Source organism: Hyposmocoma kahamanoa, unplaced genomic scaffold (genome assembly GCF_003589595.1).
Source record: "Hyposmocoma kahamanoa isolate Upper Pololo Valley unplaced genomic scaffold, ASM358959v1 270, whole genome shotgun sequence".
NCBI classification, from domain to species: Eukaryota; Metazoa; Arthropoda; class Insecta; order Lepidoptera; family Cosmopterigidae; genus Hyposmocoma; species Hyposmocoma kahamanoa.
In genome coordinates this window covers 1,639,117-1,661,398 of record NW_020653770.1, presented here as the reverse complement: position 1 = coordinate 1,661,398, position 22,282 = coordinate 1,639,117, and the positions used below count along the sequence as shown (strand labels likewise).

Below are 22,282 nucleotides of genomic sequence, written 5' to 3'. Positions count from 1 at the left end.
ACAATTCTACAAGTCGTGATCAAGCTCTATATTCAAATTTCCATCTATGACCTGAGATAATAGACGTCAAATGCCACCATGTTTAGAAATACATCGTAAAGTCTTGCTTAGACTGGTATTGTTAGGTACTGTAATCATAGAACTCAAGGAGATGTAAATTAATTTCATAGGACAAACGAGAATATATGTTAGTTTTAATTAAACTGCACGCAATCTCGTTTTATTTCAATGAAGTAATTTGACGAGGCGTATTATAGTCTAACATATAGTTGTGTACCAATTAGACAGAGCCAACTCCGAGAAAGAGGTCAACCGTCGAATCCGACTAGGTTGGGCAGCTTTCGGGAAGCTCCGGGACGCCTCCTCGTCCGCAATACCGCAGCCCTTGATGACAAAAGTCTTCGAGCAGTGCGTGTTGCCAACGATGACCTATAGCTCTGAGACTGGTCACTTACTATGGAAATAAAAACAATCAACGAGCTATGAAGTGAGCAATGCATGGCATTTCTGTACGTGAACGTATCAGAAATGAGGAGAAGAACAAAAGTTACGGTCGTTAGGAGCGGAAAGGTTCTCGAATAGCGACCACAAACCGGAAGGCGTTCAGTGAGACGGGCTCCTAGTAGATAGACGGATGACCTGGTAAGGGCGGTGGGTAACCTATAGATGCACCTCGCGTCCGACCGGTTAGTCTGACAAGCTTTGGGGCAGGCCTATGTATAGCAGTGGACGTCTTCCTAGCTGTTATGATGAATATATAGTTGAACGGTGAAGAATCTATATTATAGAGTAGATAACTAATTGTTCTAGTCACTACTCGATTCATTACAGTCTTATCTCTGCTTTAGAACGTTCTATTTCTGCACTCCGAGCATAGGTTATCGGAAATTTATAAGATCAACTGCAATGAAACTTAGGGCTATAACTTACGGGCAATGAAGGAAAGAAAGGTCACGCTTCTCGGCTCGACTTCACACTTTTAGTAACTGTAGAACTATTTTTAATAGAGTTCGTCCACCTTCAGCCGCCAAGCAGTAATATGGGCATTACTGCGTTTCGTTTTTGAAGGGTAAGGCGGCTGTGAAACTACAGGCACAACTTTACAAGATCAGCTTTGTTTCTCAGGGTGACGGGACGAACAGGTCGTGCGCCTGATGGTAAACGACGCGCCTGTTCATAACAGTTGCAGTACAGTTATGAATAGGCATGTCGCCTACTACCAGGTGGACAACTTATTGATTTCGTCACTGGATGTCATAAAAAAAGTTTGAAAAATACTTTCGTATACGTAAGTTGGTTTCACGTGATACCAGGGCAACAGAAATATCTAAGTACCTATTCAGCCTATACACCGCGTATTAGGATGGTAATGATTTTTCACACCACTTGTTATGTAACCAATAATACCCTCAGTGCAGACCAATCATTCAATAAGAAACACCTCTTGCGTACCCTGCCGCTCTGATGACTCGCATCCTGTCTGCCGGTACAAGTAGGGGCAATGGAATAGATACATTGAATTCTTGAATGTGGCTTTGCAAGTAGATCTCGTCTCGTAAACGTAAGCGCCTAAACAATGATGTATCATTTCCATTGGTTATTATTGTTCCCAATGAAAATGATACATCATTATTGTGACAAGCCATTTATTTCAGATATTCATTTGTCCATAATATTTGATAGAAAACTCATATAAACTGATGGGAACACATCATACCTAATCAATGACAGGGCAAGTAACTAGCATATCAAAAGTCAGGCAGAGGCATGTATCTAAATGAATATTTTAAATTTTCAAAAGCAGCAGACAATAAAATCTAAACGGTCATCTTTTTTAATGATTGATCCTCTTTCTTCGAGGCATAAAATAAATTAAATCAATGAATACTTGAATCTGTTCTGAGCTAATGTTTGATTTGTATAAATTAACTTTGATAGTTTCAGTTTGATTCTCATAACTATGACAAATTGAGCATTAAAAAACTTGAAACCATATTCGGAAACGCAAGGAAATTCGATTCTGGCTTCTGCGTATTCATAATAATCTAGCTTAACCTACTGAATGGTGGGCACAACCAAGATTTGACTTTCTTAAATGAAAAAGGAGGGTCGTAATACAAAGATCGAACACTCAGAAAAAATTCACAAAAAAAAATTAAATATCAATTCAATTCAAATACTTTTAATGTAATTAATTAAATTAACAGCGATATGTGTAGCCAGGGCTGGTTGTTGTAAAGTTACCTAACTGGGTGACGGAATAATTTCATAGATTTCTCATAGATGGCGCTATGGCTAAAACGTCGCTGAAAATATCAAAGATTCGACAAACAAAGACATGGAAAAATTCGTGAGGTCAGCTGGTTCGTTTCGTGGCTTAGTTGGTATAGCGTCTGGCACAGTTTGCTAGAAGACGTCGGTTCGAATCCGGATCGAAGGAATTTTTCCTAAGTGTTCGTTCTTCGTATTAATAATTATAACATAATGATAGTGTTACTTGGAATGCAGTTCATTTATTAATTTATCCATAGATCAACTAGTATAGACGGAAAATATCCACAAAAAAATATCGTTAAAAGTGTACATTTACAATAGAACAATTATATTTTTGACGATCAAATTTTAATAACAAATATTCCATATGAAATAAAGATAGAGATTTGAACTTGTATTTGACAGTTGAGTCAAGCGCGTCCACCGCTCCAGTTTTGGGGATTATCAGCCATTGTGGTCAGGATCCTATTCGTAATGAGACACATGCGACGGACTAGTGACGCGCTACGCTTTCATATATGTAAAATAGCGTAAATTATTGCTGTCGGCTCTGAGACTAGTTTTCCCCTTATTTTTTTTTATATAATATCAAGTGCCGGGACAATCAAGTAGTAGTAATAAGTAGTAAACAGTTGCAGTGCCAGACAGAGCTTTAAGTCGAAAATATATGCGGTGCACTGCCACTGCGCCTGTCACCCTGAGACATAAGTTGACAAGTCCCATGTGCCTGTAATTTCTGTAAGTTCTGTAAGTCCTGTAAGTTCTGCTACTGCCTAATTTCATATATCTTAAAATATTTTTGTCCCATTTAAATTAATAAAGAGTGAAGGGGTTAAAAATGACGAATTTTTTTGGTATAGGTAAAAATTGGTATAGTTTCTGTACAAAGTGGACTTTGAAAACTAAAGGAGTTTACAACGGAATGTTACCTAACTTAGAGTCCACAACCGCATAAAATAGTTAACAAAGAATTCCTTTATTGCGTGAGGGCACGCACACATATTTGGTCTCGATGGTTCGGTCTATACAACAGAATACATGTCAAGAATATGTAAAGGTATTTCACGTATATCGTAAATTAGACCGATAAAAATAGAGACGAAATGTCATTTAATTTGTTTGAAAACTATTTTGCCATATCATTACTGTGACAACTGCGCTTCGATTGGCCAGCCCGAATTCGAAACAATTGACGGATGTCGTCAATTGTTTCGCTTCAAATCGACCACTTAACTTGAGCTTTGCTGTAATGGACGAAAATTGATATTTAATGTTTAATTACCGATGAAATTTGATTGTTTGTTTTGTAATTAGATGTTTTGCTATTTTTCCACACACCACCATATAAAACAGCACGCCATTATTAGAGATATTATATTTATTACAATAAATACAGATTATTTTTGGAATATACGGAGACGTACAGGTCAGTTGTTGGCCTGTCCCTATTTCAGTGCAAACGAGAGTTGATATTTATAAGTGATGTATCTCTGATGAGTTACCAGGAATGTATAGCCCTTATTTCGTCTCTATTTCTGGCTATATACTCGATGCAAATGAAGCTTCAAACTTAAAAAATAAGTGCGCATTTGATCTCCATCTCCATGGAAAGTGACGACGAGGCGAGGATGACGATAGCGTTCGGGGAACCAGTCTGCAGGCAGGGAATTCCACTCCCTAGCCGCTCGTAATACAAATGTGGAAGCGATACGCTTCGTGCGAATCCAGGGAATATCCACAACATAGGGGTAGAACCCTGCCCACGTCTAGTAGCTCAAAATAACACTTTCCAAATTATCGACGGTTGTATTGATAAAGTAAAATAATTTGTAAAATGCAGCGTAGATTGGAATGTTCTTTGGACAATTTAAAATAAGGTATTTAATTAATAACCTTTGCAACTGTAGTGAAAAATAGGTTAGTGAGCAATAATAAATATTCGTTCATCACAGTCAGCTGTGACCATGGGTCCTTTAAACGGTCCGAAATATTGGTTTGTTTGAAAAAACAAACACTCGATTTGGATATAAAACAATTGTTTTATTTCCTATGTGTAACAATCGCGAAAAGCTAAGAACTCGATATTATCGAAGGTTAATCAAAAAACTTTAAATTCTTTAAGTAACAATCCATTGGCTCATTGTCTGGAATATAACGTTGTTCAACTTTGACATGTTGTGACCTTTTTTTTTACACCAGCTTGCTATGTGTCCTGGAGGTCTATCACGAAATACGAAACAACGATCGAAGATCGTGATTTGAAATAACTATTTGTGGATCGTTACACCGAAACGTTAAATGACAGCAATCGTAACGAATTTTGACATTACTTTCATTATAAAACTGAATAGTGTAATACGTATGAGCTTCGTTGCGGACATAGAGACGTAGTATTGAATTTCGTGGTAGACCTCCTGAATGGTTGATATACTGATAAATGCTGACTGTCTTCACTAGGTTCCGGTTTCTCTATTTGTCTTACAAACAAAACTTCAACTGACTATGTTATACTTTTGTGACGCTATAAAATAGCATTTTTGAAGCAGTAGAGCTCCTTGTAAAAGAGTTCGTCCAGGGTAGTACCGCTACCTTATTTATTTCTGCCGCCAAGCAGTAATGTCAGAATTACTGTGTTCCGGTTTTGAAGGGTAAGACGCCTTGTTGGTCCCGTCACTTGATGTTATAAAAAAAACATAAAAAACAATAAGATAACTCTCAGTAAAGTAAGTAACTACTGCTTACAATAAAATTACGTAACTAATTCTACATACAAGGTTATTTCGTTTTGGTGTCGTGGGCATTTTAAATTTCTAAATTTGTAAGAAATCTATGGAAGTTTTACTGACATGTTATTCATTTATATTTTGTGGAATTACTGCACTAGTTTGTTATAATTATTAATACAAAAATTGAGAGATTGTGTTCTACTCTGTTTGCCACAGACACATAGAACTGACCAATTTTGAAAAAATCTAATAAGTAACAGACCGAATAAGGAATCTTATTCCTTATTAATAAAGTATGTTGGATTATAGAGACCGGAGTATCGGTTCCAAAGGTCGCTGCATATCGAATGACCGCTGAACAGTGCTCGACATAAACAAGACGATGTCAGCTATTATCTGGCGTTGCATTGTCGTTTGAAAATATGTTCATGATGGAACCCACAGGGCAGACATAGTTTTCGTGGTAAAAGTAGAATCGATAGATGAAGATAGATAGTCACACATTCATTAATTCTTATCAAAAGCGTTTTTTTTATGACATCAAGTGACGGGACGATCACGTCGTGCTCCAGGCGGCAAAGAGTGCACTGAGAGGGCACTTCTTTGGCTCGTAGTGAGGTTTACAAATGCTGTTGTCTTTTTATGTGGCAGGTTATTTAAATTGTGCATCGCACAGGTTATAGTACACTTTCCGCACAACCAAGAGGTTAATAGTGAGAGGCCACTATAAACAAAACTTATGTAGAAAGATATGGGACTGTCCATCAAGGTTCCTTATTATATTTCTATTTGTGAAGATCTGTAATTGGCTTTCCGTTACTGTTAATATTGTTGAATTTAATTTTAAACTGTTGGTCGTCCTGATAGATAAATTAGATAATATATAAAATAAAAAATATACCAACGATACGATAAGAAGTGTCTTCATCATCCTAGTGACAGGTTTTCTTATCGTGTTGATACTTCTTTATATTAGGACTATATTGACCCTGAATAGCACGTTACCACCCCAACGGTATTAGGATTCAAGGGGCACAACAGTAACTGCTTCATGTATTGTGTTGGGGCACCGCAGTCCCTGAAACCCCGTTTAGAATTCGTGTCTCTGCAGCGTTCTACCTGAGTGCGAAGTCGATTTCAAGACTTCCACATGGGCCATCGCAGAACGCAACCTGGTAGTAGTTGCTCTTGAGGTATGATGAAACCTGGTGGTGGAGGGGTTTTTCTGTCTCCACAGGGCACACCTAGAGACAATTGAATGATCACTCGTAACCTTTGTGGTGCGCAGGAAACTTTCACAACCTTTGGAGCGAGCTCAGGGAATTTGGTGGCGACTGTCAGTCTCTTGCTTATGCTTCTCCGCGGAGTATGCTACATCCCGAAACACATGTGGTGGTGCTATATGTGCTAGAGGATATTCCATAATGAGAGGCTTTCGAGGAACTTGTGCCATGTTTGTAAACAATTCACTTTCTAGCTGGTGAGATTGTGGACAAACGTGTAATTAAAAAAAATAGGTAAATAAGCGGCTACTTACAAAAAATCTCGTCGAACAGTCTTCTTCCAAATATAAACCCACTGATATCGGTCTCCAGTCATCAAATAAACGGCCAACAACGTGATAACACTCAACAACGTCATAGAATTCCTTGCCAACCATGCTAGCACGGCACATGTTATCCCTATGCTTAGAAGAATCACTCCCTTCCTTTTCTCTGCTTCCTCGAAACGGACTTCTGGTCGTCCTGCCATCCTGATTGATTAGTTGCGCTTCATTTGGTTCTGTGGAAGAAGTAAATGAAGTGTTAATAATATTATCGACTTTTGCCGAAGATACAACTTGGAGATGTTCAAGGCACTAGCCTTTTGGGCTACCGAATGGGCATTTCCTAGACAAATGCGATGGCTCCCTAGTCGCTTAACATCAGTTGACGTCATTGGTGAGTTATAAAACAAACACAAATATTTGTAAGTTTGAATCTCTCTATGTTTTATTACCATTCAATTATTTTTTGTGAAATTACTCAACTAGTTTGTTATAATTATTGTAACAAAGATCGAAACTAAGAAAAATTCACTTATTCATTAATATTAAAACTACTAGATTCTAGATCTAGATTTTTTTATAATAATAACGTACACACTCAACATAGCCCCGCACTAGGGAAACCTTGTGTCGCGGGTGCCATGGACACACACATAGACAACCACAAATTACATCCAAACTCAAGAGAGGAATAAATGTAGGCCATACAAATATTTCTCCCGACCTCTGCGTGGCAGTCCGGCGTGGTAACCGTTCGGCCACTGAGGTAATTAAAAAAAGATCTTTACTAGAGACTTAAAAATTACAATTATTAAAGCGACATCTGTAGTCAGCGATGGTAGCTGCGAAAGTACCCTTCTGCGCACACACTCAACATAGCCCCGCACTAGGGAAACCCTGTGTCGCAGGTGCCATGGACATACATAGACAACCACAAATTACACCCAAACTCACGAGAGAAATAAATGTAGGCCATACAAATATTTCTCCCGGCCCAGGAATCGAACCTGGCACCTCTGCGTGGCAGTCCAGTATGGTAACCGTTCGGCCACTGAGGCAGTTTGAGATAAGCCAAGGCTGACTTTTCTCACATATATAATAATAAATAATATCAATAATAAATTGTAATGTCGACTTACAAATGTAGTTATTGGGAAAAGTTTTCCTGTATGCAGGACGAGTTCATGGTTGAATTTATTTCTAGAAGCAATAATCCAGGAAGTAACCGAACCTTTTATAAAAAAGAAGCTTTTCCTTTTAACAATACGTTAGGTATTTGGAAACAAATAACTTTGATAATCCCTTTGAAATCTTGATAAAAATTACTTGGTACGTTTGAGTCTAGTCATTATTGCCGTTTAGAAAGTATAAAACTCTCGTGAAATTAAAGGCAAAAAAAGTTATTATATGGCTATGCGTATGATCAAAATCCGTGATAGAGATCCGATTAGCTCTTTGGGGTAAATTTTATCTATGATATTTGAAATAATGTTACTTATAAATGATGGACTGTTTATTTACAAAGAGCAACATCTACGAATAAGTATTATTCGTAAGGCAGATTCCCCTGAGATGAATGAGTAAGAAGCTCTGTAAATAATATACAGATGCAAGTGACGGAAGCGTAAGGTAGGTCTGGAATGTAGCGGATGCAGATCATATATATGTATGTATTTTATATGAAAAGAATGTCCCGCGCTGTGGCGCTTGTGTCTGGAAATGTCAAATTAATCTCAGAAAATGCAATAAATATTCAGATCTCATAATTTTAAAGCATCTACATTATTTTTATTTCTTAAAGTTATAGAACAAAAGCTAATTGCTTTGATAGTACGAATGGCGTTTTAAATGGCCTAATAAAACTCTGTGGACTCCACATCTGGATAAAACAAAGGATTATTCAGAGGAGATAAATTACCAGACGTTTAGCGTGGCAGGATGGCATTCAAAAGCATATGAAATCTAATGGATTTATAATTTAAAATTAAATCGAGAAAATGGACTGTGTAGTTTATGTTTCTCATATTGTTTTACCTAAATTGTTATTTACAATAAGATACCGGAGCATATCATTTTCTAAGTTTAACTTACATTAATAGTATTTTAATTTAAAAGTCATGTTACAAAATTAAAGACTACGGGTTCGATAAATATTTATGGAAAGACGACATGGCTTTAGATTCTACACAAACTTGACTCAAAGTGTATTCCATAGCATTTAAGTGTATTTGAACAGAGCAGCCCCTGGAGTTTCTTGCTCGTTCTTCTCAGGGAATTCATCACAGTGAATGAGCAGTAGCTTAAAAAATGACGTTTTCTGTGTAAAATTATTTTACCCGTCGAGTATATAACTAGAAATAGCGACGAAATAAGGGCCATATATTCCTGGTAACACATTAGCGCTACAGCTCTTATAAATATCAACTCTCATTTGCACTGAAATATAGACAGGCCAACTACTGACCTGTGTGTACGTCTCCGTGTATTCCAAAAAATATTCTGTATTTATTGTAATAAAGATAATATCTCGAACAATGCTATGCTGTCCTATTCGGTGGTGTGGGAAAAACAGCTAAACATCTAATTACAAAACAAACGGAATCACATTTCATCGGTAATTAAATATGTAATTTTGCAATTTTCGTCCATTATAGCAAAGCTCATGTTAACTGGTCGATTTGAAGTGAAACAGTTGACGACACCCATTGACGACACCCGGCAATTGTTTCCAACTCGGGCTGGCCAATCGGAGCGCAGTTGTCACAGTAATGATATGGTAGAATAGTTTTCAAACAAATTAAATGACATTTCGTTTCTATTTCTGGTTATATTCTCGATGATTTTACCTAATGCAATAAATGATTGTTTAGCTTTGACTTTGTGCATTAAATGTGTGTGTGTGTTTGATATTGTTAAAAATTATTGATTTAATGTTTAAGAATGCTTTTGTATCTAAAATATAACAATAAACAAATTTCTCCGCTTATCTTTTTGATTGGCCAGAGACTGTTCCAGTTCACAATGCAATTAAGAACTGCATTGTAATGATAATTATAACATTTGGACACTTTTAGGGCGCATTTAATCTATACGAACTTCATCCTGCTCACCCCGTCGAACGGAGTCCGCGTCGCCGCCGCACAGCGACCGCGTGCGCCTAACTGTCTTGGCAAAATACGCTATATTTGTAGTAATAGGGGTTAAAGTATGAAATTGCCGATTTGTACTGAAAATCTAAATTGTTTATTTTTTAAATTTTTAACAAATTTATTTAATCAAAATAGTTGCCATTATTATCTATACATTGCTGCCATCTAATGGGAAGGTTATTAATGCCTTTGCGATAGAACTCCGACGATCTAGACTGCACAAACTGTGTGAAAGCATTTTGTACTACCTCCTGGGAAGAAAACTTCTTGTCACGTAGATAATTGTCCAAATCACGAAAAAAATGGTAGTACGTTGGAGGAAGGTCTGGTGAATACGGAGGATGACGAATGGTTTCTAACTGCAGTTCCTGAAGGGTCAAAATGGTTTCTCGTGCTGTGTGAGGTCTCGCGTTGTCGTGGAGCAATAATGGTGAAAATCGATTCATGAGTCGGGGCTGTTTTACTGCTAGTTTTGTCAACATGGTTCGGAGTTCGGCACAATAGACATCTGCCGTTATTGCTTGACCAGATCGGAGAAAACTATAGTGAATAACACCATGCTGAGACCACCAAACAGTTACCATTACCTTTTTATTGGTAAGTTTTGCTTTAGGACACTGTTGTGGCATTTGACCTGGGGTCAGCCATTGCATTTTTCTTTTCCGGTTATCATAAAGAATCCACTTTTCATCACATGTTACAATTCGACCCAATATTCCTTCATTTCTGTACCGGTTCAACAAGGCAACACAAGTTTCAACACGCGTTTCTTTCTGCAGATCAGTCAAATCATGAGGCACCCATTTTTCGTATTTTTTTATTTTATTGATTTGACGCAAGTGAGTCAATATTGTGGGTAAGGTAACGTTAAACCATGCCGCTAATTCCTGGGTAGTTTGACTAGGATCGGCTTCCACTATCTCTCTTAATTCATCGTTATTCACCTGTGTGGTCGGACTTCCTCGTGGCTCGTTCTTTAAGTCGAAATTTCCATCACGAAAGCGTTTAAACCAAAATCGCACGGTGCGTTCATTAGTAGACCCCTCTCCAAACGCAGCATTGATATTGCGGGCTGTTTCTACCGCGCTAGTTCCGCGTCGGAACTCGTATTCAAAAATCACTCGAATTTTCGCAGTATCCATCTTTCTTGTCTAAATTGAATAACAAAAACAATTGAAAGTCGATATTCAAATGTTTCAAATTTAAAAAAAAAATCACAGAAACCATTTGAAAAAAGTTTCATTCGAAAACCTCAAACCATGAAGATTCTATGAAAATTCAAAGAACCTATTGCAATAAAACGGCAATTTCATACTTTAGCCCCTAATATTTATTGCGTTAAATGACCGTCCCGGGTATTTTTTTTATAATTATGAAGGATTTTTTCAAAGAGAAGATGTTTTCATTATTTTGTTTTTCAATTTGAAGTCGAAGGGTCTAATTTTGAATTAATCATAGTAGTATTCTATATATTTTATTATTAATTGTTACATCCAGTAAGTTACAATATGTCCCCTTAATGAAAAATATATCTAAAGACTTAACTAATTAAATATAAGACAAACTAAATATACCATCGCAAACTTAGTCACAGGTAAAAGAAAGTATTCAAGTCATTGACTTATAATTAATTATATGGACGTCGAGTCCGCGCTAAAAAGTGTCCGAACTTATAGGGCGTTAAAATCGTATACAGAGCGTTATTCACGCTTTAGTCTTCGTTTGTTCGACTGACAGCGAAGCAAGCAAAATTAGACAGTACTGAGATGACATTACAATTTAAATTGAACGTTTTAGCTTTTTCATATTCCTTAACATGTCACTACGTTTAAATAGGTTGACTTGGGACATTTTTTTCGTGGTTTTTGTATTAGACCCGTCGTCCATTTATTTGTAAGTCAATGATTCAAGTCCAATAACTAACTCAAGTTATCAAACCTAAACCTTTTATACACCTGTCATGCGAGCCTCGTTGTAAGGCTTTTGTTACGATATCAGCAGGCATTTCGTTAGACTGTAAAAAGCTTAAAGAAATAGATTTTTCACTAATCTTTTCTGTTTGATACCTAGTGTCTATATGTTTCGAGCCATTATGATGTACAGGATTCAAAGCTAAACTCTGTGCACTCTGACTGTCGGTAAAAATAGAGTCACTATTTAAAACAGATTTTGGCTCACCTAACGTACAAAACATTTCTGTGACAAATCTTTTTAGACATAGGGCTTCCTTTGCCGCATCAGTTAAACATGTCAGCTGAAGAAAGCGAAACAGTGGCTTGTTTTCTAGCCGCCCATGAAATCGGACCACCTGCCAATTTAAAACAATATCCTGTATAGGAACGTCTATCTCTTATACAGTTTGCCCAATCTGCATCTGTAAACTCCGTCAAAACTTGACCAATTTTTTAATAAGAGATGTAAAAGTCTATAGTACCTTTTAAGTATTGCAACAGTCGTTTTGCTGCCAATCAATAAGTCCATAGCACGTATGAAATTGGCTAAGATAGCTAACAGTAAATGCAATATCTGCCCAGTAATGACCGCAAGGTATATTAAATTACCAATTAATTGTCGATAGGGATAAGACTGGTCATTTTTCGTAGTACTTGCCTCAAGCTTTGTATTTGACAACGGTGAATTACACGTCTTGCACGATCCCATCTCAAACTTGTTAAGTACGTTTAATATGAAGGGTTTTTGGTGTATCCTTATTTTATTCTGTTTCTACTAATATTACACGCAAAATAGGCGCCTTGACGTCGAGTTGCGGACACTAGCCCGTTACACCAAGTACCAAGTTCTACTAATATTGAGTCCCAAATGCACCATATATCTCTTAAATCTTATAACGAGAAATATTTTTCTAATTGCTTTTGACATTGTCAAATAATTTGTCGTTGATAGAATTATTTTACTATTTTTTCCATCCTCTAAGGAATACTCTTATATCATCGACAAATTTACAAATACACAATATACAATAATTTGGAAACGACGAAGAATTTCTATTTTTAACCGACTTCAAAAAAGGAGGAGGTTCTTAATTCGACTGTATGTTTTTTTTTTGTATGTATGTTACGCGATAACTCCGGTATTTGTGGACCGATTTTCATGATTCTTTTTTTGTTGGAAAGGGGGTACTTCCATAGTGGTCCCATTTCATTTTGAAGAAAATCATCCACCTCAAAGGGTGGCTGTTCACGCATGAAGATTCATTTTTATAAATAGCGCCTAACTTTAATTTAGGAGCAATTACTTTTAGCAATCATTTAGTTGATTTTGCTATTTCTCCAATTCAAGGCATTTTTCTCTCGATATACTTTGAGTAGTGTCGTAGTGAGAACCTATTTTTATTATTATCTCCAGTATCAAGTCCTGTATAGTGGCGAACTAGGGGATATTTCAATGAAACTTAGCAAATAGACGTAATTCCACGTACTTTTGAGGTCGGTTTTTTTAGTACTCTGTACTGACATTATGGTACACTGTAATAGACGTACCTGCAGAATCTCCATGTTCAGTCATTATTTTACACTTTTCCTAATAATTTCTAAAAAAATGTATTGTTTTTATAATTTTGTAGGAATTTTTCAAGGAAAAGATGTTTTCGATATCGTATCCGAATCCGACTCGAAAGTTTAACTCGAAATGTTCTGAATAGCTCGGAAAGCGCCCTTTGATTCGAGAACAATATCCAAGCGAACGATTCGGTTAAAATATCGAAGAGTTCTGAATCGGGGTCCTGCTTAGTTTCCCCGTCCAGAGGGATAAGAGGGATTTGCCACTAATGTATACGAAGGCGTGGTAACAAAAACTTTAGCCTCACATAATTGGGCGCAGCTACTGCAAGCCTCAGAATAAACATCGAGCATACAATTACATACATACATTTAGTCTGATGTTTCCCACAGCTGGGCAAAGGCCTCCTCCTGATCCCTCCACGCATCCCGATCTTGAGCTAACTGGACCCAAGCCTTGTCGTGGGCATCCAGTTCGTCACGCCATCGCTTACTCGGTCTGCCGCGGCGCGTTACGCTTTTGGGGCTCCACTGGATGGTTACCTTGGCCCACAGGTCTTCAGGCGTGCGGCAGACATGACCAGCCCAACACCATTTCAGCTTCGCAGCTTTTGTTTTCGCATACAATTAATTCTAATTATAACAAGATTTTATTTGATAATAACATTTAGTATTCCATTGTTATAGTGATAATCTATTGTTATGATTCTAATTGATATTTTTGGTTTTATGTTCTATCTATTATATTTTGGTGATATTCATCATCACCAACATAATATCAGCTTATACAAATCTATTGGATATTAGCGTAAGGACGCCATCTCTTTAATTCTTGTGCAGCCCGGCTTCCTTTTGGATATATTATTAATTGCGAATCAATTTGTCCTAAATAGACACTCAATTGAAGAGTTCCTTGGCGAGAAGTTTCGCGGACTCTCAAAGAACCAGGTAGCCTTAAAAAAAACGCGAAACTTGGTACCACAGACCACATAAACTTGGTACTGACTGCCCAAGGAGCACACTTTATATGCCTTAAAACTGTTACATCTATAAACAGTCTTAATATGGTATATATTTAGATACTAGTACTCTATAAATGGTTTTAGAAAAAAGAAATTGTTCTTATAGACTTATATACCAAACAATTAAGTGTAATCTCTCTTAAGATTTACTCTTATAGTCCTTATTTTAAGTTCATCTATAGAACAACTGATTATTTTTAATAAAATTGTTCTATACACATCCAGGAAAGTCTATTAACACTCTAAAAACTAGTGTTCTTAGGTTTATTCTAAATATATTTAATTTATAGACATTCTGTAGTGTTTGTACTTATGACAAACACGTTATAGCGCGTCTTCAGTAGATTTTATTTTTAAAAATACTACAATTAGGGTTTTTACTCTATTGGACCTTGTAAGAGTTCATGCAAAATGGATAAAGTAAAGAATATTAAAAGATCTGGTGGAGATGGTGAACCTTGGATATTAAGTCACATCATTTGATACAATCAGCGTTGCCAATGCCAATTGTTCAAAATCCCTAAAAATCACGGTTAAAATCCCCAAATTTGGGAAGAGCAAAGTTCATATTCCTCACAAATTCCCCACATCTCAAGTTTTCATTATTTATTAGAAATACATCGCTTAAAAATATAATAAAGAATTAAGAAACTCAAAATGTAATAATCTATTACGTTTGCTGTGAATGTAAACAGAATGTAAAACTAATTCTGAAATTAGATGACCTTAAATCGTTTATTTATTTTAATTAGATTCAACATTAATCAGTAAACAGTCTTTGAAAAACAAATCATTTTTCTTTGCCTTACAAAATTAAGTAAATTGATTATTTGTTGCGCATTTGGTGACACTATGTTAATGTTAGAAATAATCAATGAGTTTCGACCTACTTATATTTAATATTCAAAGTTGACGAATGGTAAGTTGTGGTGTGGAAGTACCAACTGCTCGGCTTTGTTTATCAATAGCTGATTTCGTTTTGCTTCATACCGGGAACCGGCCTGAGCCCGAAAGAATCGCGAACTCAACACGCACCGACTGATAATTTTACAATTCAGAACCAAGTGCTTTATTAATAATTCTATTTAAGTTGCTTGTTCATAATACGAGGGATGTGTGATGTTGAAAAACACGTCGATATAGTCCATCACAGTGTTTCTAACAGTAACGATCAAACTAGCGATGCACCAGCAAAAAAAAAATTGATAGATTAAATAAAGTGATAAAATGTTAGAATCTCTACATTTTCCTCACATAGCACCAATCCCCACAAAATCCCTAATCTAGTTGAAATTTCCCATCATTTGGGGAATTTCCCACAAATTGGCAACACTGGATACAATAGTCGAAATTCGCGATAAGCCAGTCATGGCTTCGTTTGTTGACAAATAAATAAAAATTGTGAAGTAATTCCGTGTTCTGAAATGATAAAAACAATTGAAATGAGCGCGTAAACTACTATACTTCAATGTTGTGATGTGTATTGTGCCGTCTATCAATAGAATACAGTGAAATCATTGTGTGAAATGTGGATGGCGTGAAGAAATAACCTCAATTTTGTAATGAAAATTTTATTTCTTCTAACATAAGTTACGTATGTCATTAAAATATTCCTTATATTTATACGATAGGGAATTTATCCACCTTTCTAGTCATGTATAACATATTCCATATAATTATACAGAATAACGTTTTTTTGCGACTAATTGGATTCTTGCAATTGTTTTTTTGACCTAGTGTTTTGAAAAATTTTTATTGCATAATACGCTCACTATTCCTATAACTTTTATAAAGGTTTTGTAATACTGTCAAAAGAAAAAATCGCTCAGAAACATCGCGCTTTGTAGACAGTCACAAAAGCTTCATAGGAGTGAATATTTTTCTACAAGATCAACTACACTAAAGCAAGTAAAAATAATCTTTTCGTATTCTAAAGTTTTTCTATAGATAAAGCTATAGACAAAATATTCGCAACAGTGTTTTGAAAAAATCTTTAAATTCTTATCGCCATTTTTATTTTTAAAGAATACTTTGAAGTAGCTGAGATTTTTTCTTTTTAAAAAGTAAATCTAAGTTGAAATTAGCTTGAAGAAGCCTAGAACTTCTTGGAAATGGTTTGTTTTGTGAGTTATTTTGTATATTAAAGCTTTCTGTAAATATTTAAAACCGAAAATCGATAAGTGTATTTTTATTAAGTTTATATTTTATACATAAATATTTAAAATTTAGCGAGCGCATTACTTTTATGGCAGGTTTTACATCACTTTTCACAATGTATTTAAAGTCGCACGTCAATTTGCGCTCGCAAAAGTCAGAAATATTACATCTAATTTCGCCATTTTGAAATTTTGATAGTTTATATTTTGTAAGCCATTAAACTTGAAATCTATTAATATTAAGAGAATTGCGTCTTATGTTTGTAACGCTTTAGTATTTTGGTTTTAAAATAGCGTTACTAACAAAACTATCATTTACTATAAATTATCTAGAAACTGTCTACAAGACTAAATAAAAACTGTCTACATTCTACAAATGATCTTGTAGCATTCTAGAAGGTTTACTTGAGAAAAAAGATAAGAATCACTCTTAACATTACCTACAGATTGTTTCTCAAAGCACTCTTGTGATCTACTAATAAAGTTGTGCCCTCTTTTAATTTAAATTATCTAGAAACCTTCTTCGAGATATCTTGAGGGAATTTGAACTCTTAAAATATTCAATCGAATTATATTCTATTAGATATCTTATAGTATATATTTAGATATGGCTGTGCTGCTTGGGTGAGGTTAGCATATTTGAGCCTTTAGCCTTTGAGCATATATGACAAATACGGCACGCAGAAAGGTCATGATAGTGTTATCACTATCACTAAACTGCCACGTGCTACCATATTATTAATAATATTATTAGTTTATGAACTTTTGTTGGAGTCAATGCCCTTTCGTTACTAAAATTATGTATAATTATAGTTATTAGTCGTTGTTGCCAATGGTTATTGTATCTAGTTGCTGACGATGCACCAACAACCAATCAACTGCCAGCGATGGTATTGTCGAATCACGGATTGGTGGAACATCACGCCATATCCAGCCACTATTATTCAAAATAATTAAATTCTATATGTTACTTTATTTTCTACATCAATAACGCTTTGTACTGTTTTAATTATGGCATTAGTTTTACGTTGGCGTAATTGATAACATTTATTATTTAACATTTTTATCTTATACATTTCATAATCAATCTTTAAGATTTAGGGTTTAAGATAAGACTACTTTATAAATAAATATTGAAACAAAAATAATAAATAATTTCGAAAATTTCAATTAATAAAAATTATTAATTATCAGACAAAAATCAGCCCATAAATTAAAAGTTACTTCAACTTAATAACAATGTTAGTAACTGTTAAAAATGTCATTACATGGCCGCTCGATCGATATCTATTTTGCAACTTATAGTTCGATATAGCGGTTAAGAATGACCGTGTCGAATTGGTCGGCTATAACTTTCAGGATGTCGTTATCGTTCAAAGACAAGATAATCTATTATAACTATATAAACATGGTAATTTAGCAGCTAACTAAATAAAGTCAAAATCAATACAACATTGATAATACTAACAAATATTTCTAATGAATCTATGCCTCAGCTACCAAAGACTATGAATTGTATGACATTCTGCGAAGACCCATAAAAGTTATACGCACAAAAAAATAAATAAACGCACACATGTGGGCAAAAACGACACAACTAAAATTTGATAAAAATCGGAAATATTTAACGATAACGTAAGACAATGCGCGAAGTGCCAATCTCGAGAAAACTGCATCTCGGGATTGTTTGTCAAGTGGGCATTGTGAACATTTCCGTATTAATGTTAACAAAATTAAGGATAATAAACAATAGCTTATAATGGCGAACGGCTATGGAGTGGAGTTCCCTGCCTGCAGACTTGTTCCCTGAACGGTATTACTTGGGTCTTTTCAAGGTGAAAGTGAATAGGCATTATTTAAATGTGCATGCTACATAGTCGATCTCTTCGTCATTTTCAATTAAAAAATGAAACAAAAATCTAACAACAAAGGCTCAATAGTATACATTTTAAAGAAACCTGAATTAGGAAGATATTGAAGAATTCTGCGTATTAACAGACAATGCAGTAGCAACGTAAACACCTAGAGTGCATGGTACAGAGTACAGAACACAGAGCGTTTCGAATGGTTGATCTTTCGATTAAGGCGAAGTATTTTAACGTGAGCCTACATTTTAGGAGGTAAGGTGGGGCCACCTCACGCGTCTCTCGCGCGCTTAAAATAATAAGAAATACATATAAAGATAAAAGAATATATCAAAAACAAATTAATCACATTTTGACAAAAATAAGTATTAAAAAAAGACAGATTCAAAAATAAAACTTATAAAATTAAGCCACATCTAGTAAGTTATCGAGCGCGGTCTGCGAGTGTATCTGTGGTTACACTCATACTGACACAGTTTGGTACCTGAGATCGTGTTGTCTGTTGTCTTAAAAAAGCATGCAGTCGAATTGAGGTTCTCCTCTTTTAAAGTCGGTTAAAAAAGATGTAATTTACGTTTCTCTGTTTTTCACATGTAAGTGAACTATGTGTAATTGTTAGTGAGAACAAATGTCTTAATCCATAACCATTAGGGTGTATCTCAGTGTAGTCGAATGCTATATAATAAATTTTATATGTATGTTACTTTGTTAAAAATTTTAATTTAATTTAATGTAGTTTGTATGTTGATTTAAGGTTGCCGTCGACATTGACCTACCAAACGGTTGACGTCAACACTTGTAATTGTTATGTTAACATTGTAAATCACCTAAGTCAAATAGGGTAAGAATGTGTTGTGAACATAATGTTAGTGTTGCTAATAAATAAATAAATAAACAAAATTAATATAAATTAAATAAGAACGGGCTGAGAAAATTTGGCACAGATACGACATCGGTCCCGATGGCGACTAGACGGCGTAGCGTGTCGCTAAGCCGCTGGGCAATTTTCAAATTTCGGGATAACTGTGAATTCAATAACTATAGATAGGGCTTTAGTTGAAAACCAATATTTAGCAGGTTCTCTGTAGTACCTAAAGAGAAATATCTTCATATAAAAATTATGCGCAAGTTTATACATTTTAGTCTTAAATAATTCATTTTAGATTATAATTTAACCATGATTGGGTAAAGTACATCCTATCGTGTAAAAAAATTGCATTCTTTAAACAATACCTTTAAGTGCATATTTTTTGTAAGACCGTTACTAAACAGTAAAATAGCAATATTGCTATTAAAGTATATAGTTTTTACCGCTTCTACTCCAGTGACTCGCCTTAAGAAGCAAAAGAACCCACCACCACTCTACTACCGCTATAACACACCTTATTTATTCACCTTATTTATTATAAAATACTGGGCCCAGTATTGCTTCTTGCTTCTTTGATAATGAATTCACCGCGAAAATCAAGATTTTCTTCGCTATTGTATTGGCAGATGTTAAATTGATTTGGTGACACTTTCTTATTCTAAAATACAACATCGAGGTTACTTCATGATCAAGGCCACTGGCTAACAGCGAAAGTTGTTTGAGCCCATGAAATCATTTTAAGTATTTTGGGAAAAGATTGGGAACCATTCTTCAACCACTTTTCTCATTTGGCTATTCCCAAAGTATGAGACATTTTAAAAAGTAAGCAAGTCTCTGCGATGAGAAATAAGATGAAGAGTGGATTTTAATTCTGATCTTAAAAATTATCATCCTGATAACTTCTACAGATATATCTCAACGCCGAACTTGGTACCAACCGCAACAATAAAACAAATTCTGAGTAACTAAAACCACTTTAAGGAGCTCCCTTGCCCTTCAAAACCGGAACTCAGTAATGCCTACTGCTTGGCGGCAGAAATAGATAAGGTGGCAACACTTAACTGGACGAGATCTTTCACAAGAAACTCTACTACTAAAATAGGATATATCAGGAGCGTAGCATATCTGTCTATGCATGCTCCAGTAGTACTTTCAATATAGGAAGTGACAAATTAATGCTTTGGATCATTGACCTACCAAGGTCAATGCTTCGAATACACTTTGTACCTAATAAAAATTCGAAAACTGTTTCTTTCTCTTAGTCAGCAAGAAGTTATTAGACTTATTTAGAGACTGCTTGACAGCGAGTTGCTGGAAAAGTCTTAAATTTCCTCTTACGAGACCCATTTCAAGGCTTATTGTTCTTCTTTTTACGCGGGTAACCTGTGGAACCGTTATACACAAAAGTCGTACATTGTTCTTCACACCCTATACAACAATGCTTTTAGGATGCTGTTGTGACTGCCTAAGTCCTATAGCACTTCTGCGATGTTTGCGGAAGCGCGGCCAGACTCCTCCGTACTATGGAAGAAAATCGCTTCTCTTTTAAACAGGCTACGTAACAGAAGCAACAGCATCTAGAAAATGATTGCTAAGAAAATGGACGAATGGATCTAAGTTTAAAACAATGTAGTAACAAGTCTGTTACTAATTTAAATATGAGTGTACGTTGTCCGAAAGTAATAAATTATCATTATTATTTGTATTGATAGAGTTATTACTAGAATACTATCCTGTACATTATCAAAGCCAAACTAGAGACAGGATGTTACTTGATGGAGCATTAAAGTAAATGGACGTTTGTTCAATTAGGCGTAAGTACTCAAGTTATTAAAAACTTTGTAGTCGATCAAACTTTAAAAGCGACTCGCGAATTCACTCTCTTTCTGAGAAGTTTTAACTACACACAAGTCATAACAATATTTTTATAGCAATAGAGCTTCTTGTGAAAGAGTCTGTCCCGGAAAATACTACCGTCATACTAATATCTGCCATCTAGTAGTAATATTAGCATTGCTTTTACGTTTTAAAGAGTAGGGATGCTGGTAGAACTAAATATATAAATATTTAGACAACATCACATGCGTTGATCCCAAAGTAAGTAATTAAAGCACGTGTTATGGAAAACGGAAACAATGACGGCACCACAAACACACGGACCCGTGACAATAAGAAAAAGTTTCTCTACATTGATCAGGCCGATCGAACCCGAGACATCAAAAATAGCAACACCATGAAAATCTGGCTTGCAGACAGCCACTCGACCACGGTAGACGAAGACAAAAAGAACAAAAAAGAAAACAACTACAGTCACATGGAACTTACCAACTTTATGTCTCGGGGTGACGGGTACAGTACTAATGCCTCTTAGGTCTTTGCGATTTAAAGCTCTGAATGATTTGTCCTGTCACTTAATTAATTACCAAACAAAAACGTATTATTAGTATAATATTGGGCCTAGAACTCGCCCTTGCGGTAGACCCCTTAAGGTCGCAATATAGAAAGGATAATCATATTGAACCAGAGTACGAACGATGATTTCTTAAGAACATCCTGTAAAGCTGATAAAATATATTTTTTTAACTATTGTCTAACCCCAGACAAATGTTAAAATGTTAAAAAGATGGATGGATTGTGTGAAAAATGACATGGATAAGAAAGGTTTGAGTATGGAAATGACGGCTGATAGGGGAGAGTGGAAGAAAAATACATGTTGTGTCGACCGCTACTAGCGTGGGATAAGGACAAGGAGAAGAAAAAGACAAGTAATTATTTAACAAGAAGACCGATAGACTGTGCATATATAGTATACATTATAAAGTATTAGGCCTAGGACTGCTCCTTGTGGTACACTTCTGACAAAAATACTTTCAGTAATGGATATCCATCACTGTGAACTAAAAGAGACTTTGTAAGTTTTCTAAGACAATCAATCAAGAAAAGAAAATATTGGAACCACAAAAATACAACTCATATCACATGTAAATACTCGAAAAATCTATTACAACATTAGTTAACAAAGAAGTAAACAAATGCATACACAAGGAAGTCTAAAAAGTACATTTAAATGGTGACATTTTTCTAACTTACCACTCAAATAACAGAAAACATAAAGTCAGACACAAACACACGGAACACTCGGTAACTGGTTGTAAACT

The 22,282-nt window shown here is 35.5% G+C and overlaps 1 protein-coding gene across 1 annotated transcript in view; it reads right to left on the bottom strand.

Moving 5' to 3' along the window:
- Positions 1-22,282, bottom strand: part of LOC113229010 (long-chain fatty acid transport protein 1-like) — a 33,371-nt gene extending 11,089 nt beyond the window's left edge. The window contains exons 1-2 of the mRNA XM_026462480.1: positions 22,215-22,282; positions 6,538-6,782 (exon numbers count right to left, since the gene is read on the bottom strand). Of these exons, the coding sequence (XP_026318265.1) occupies positions 6,538-6,752 (215 nt within the window). The 5' untranslated portion in view covers positions 6,753-6,782; positions 22,215-22,282. The remainder of the gene's footprint in view (positions 1-6,537; positions 6,783-22,214) is intronic.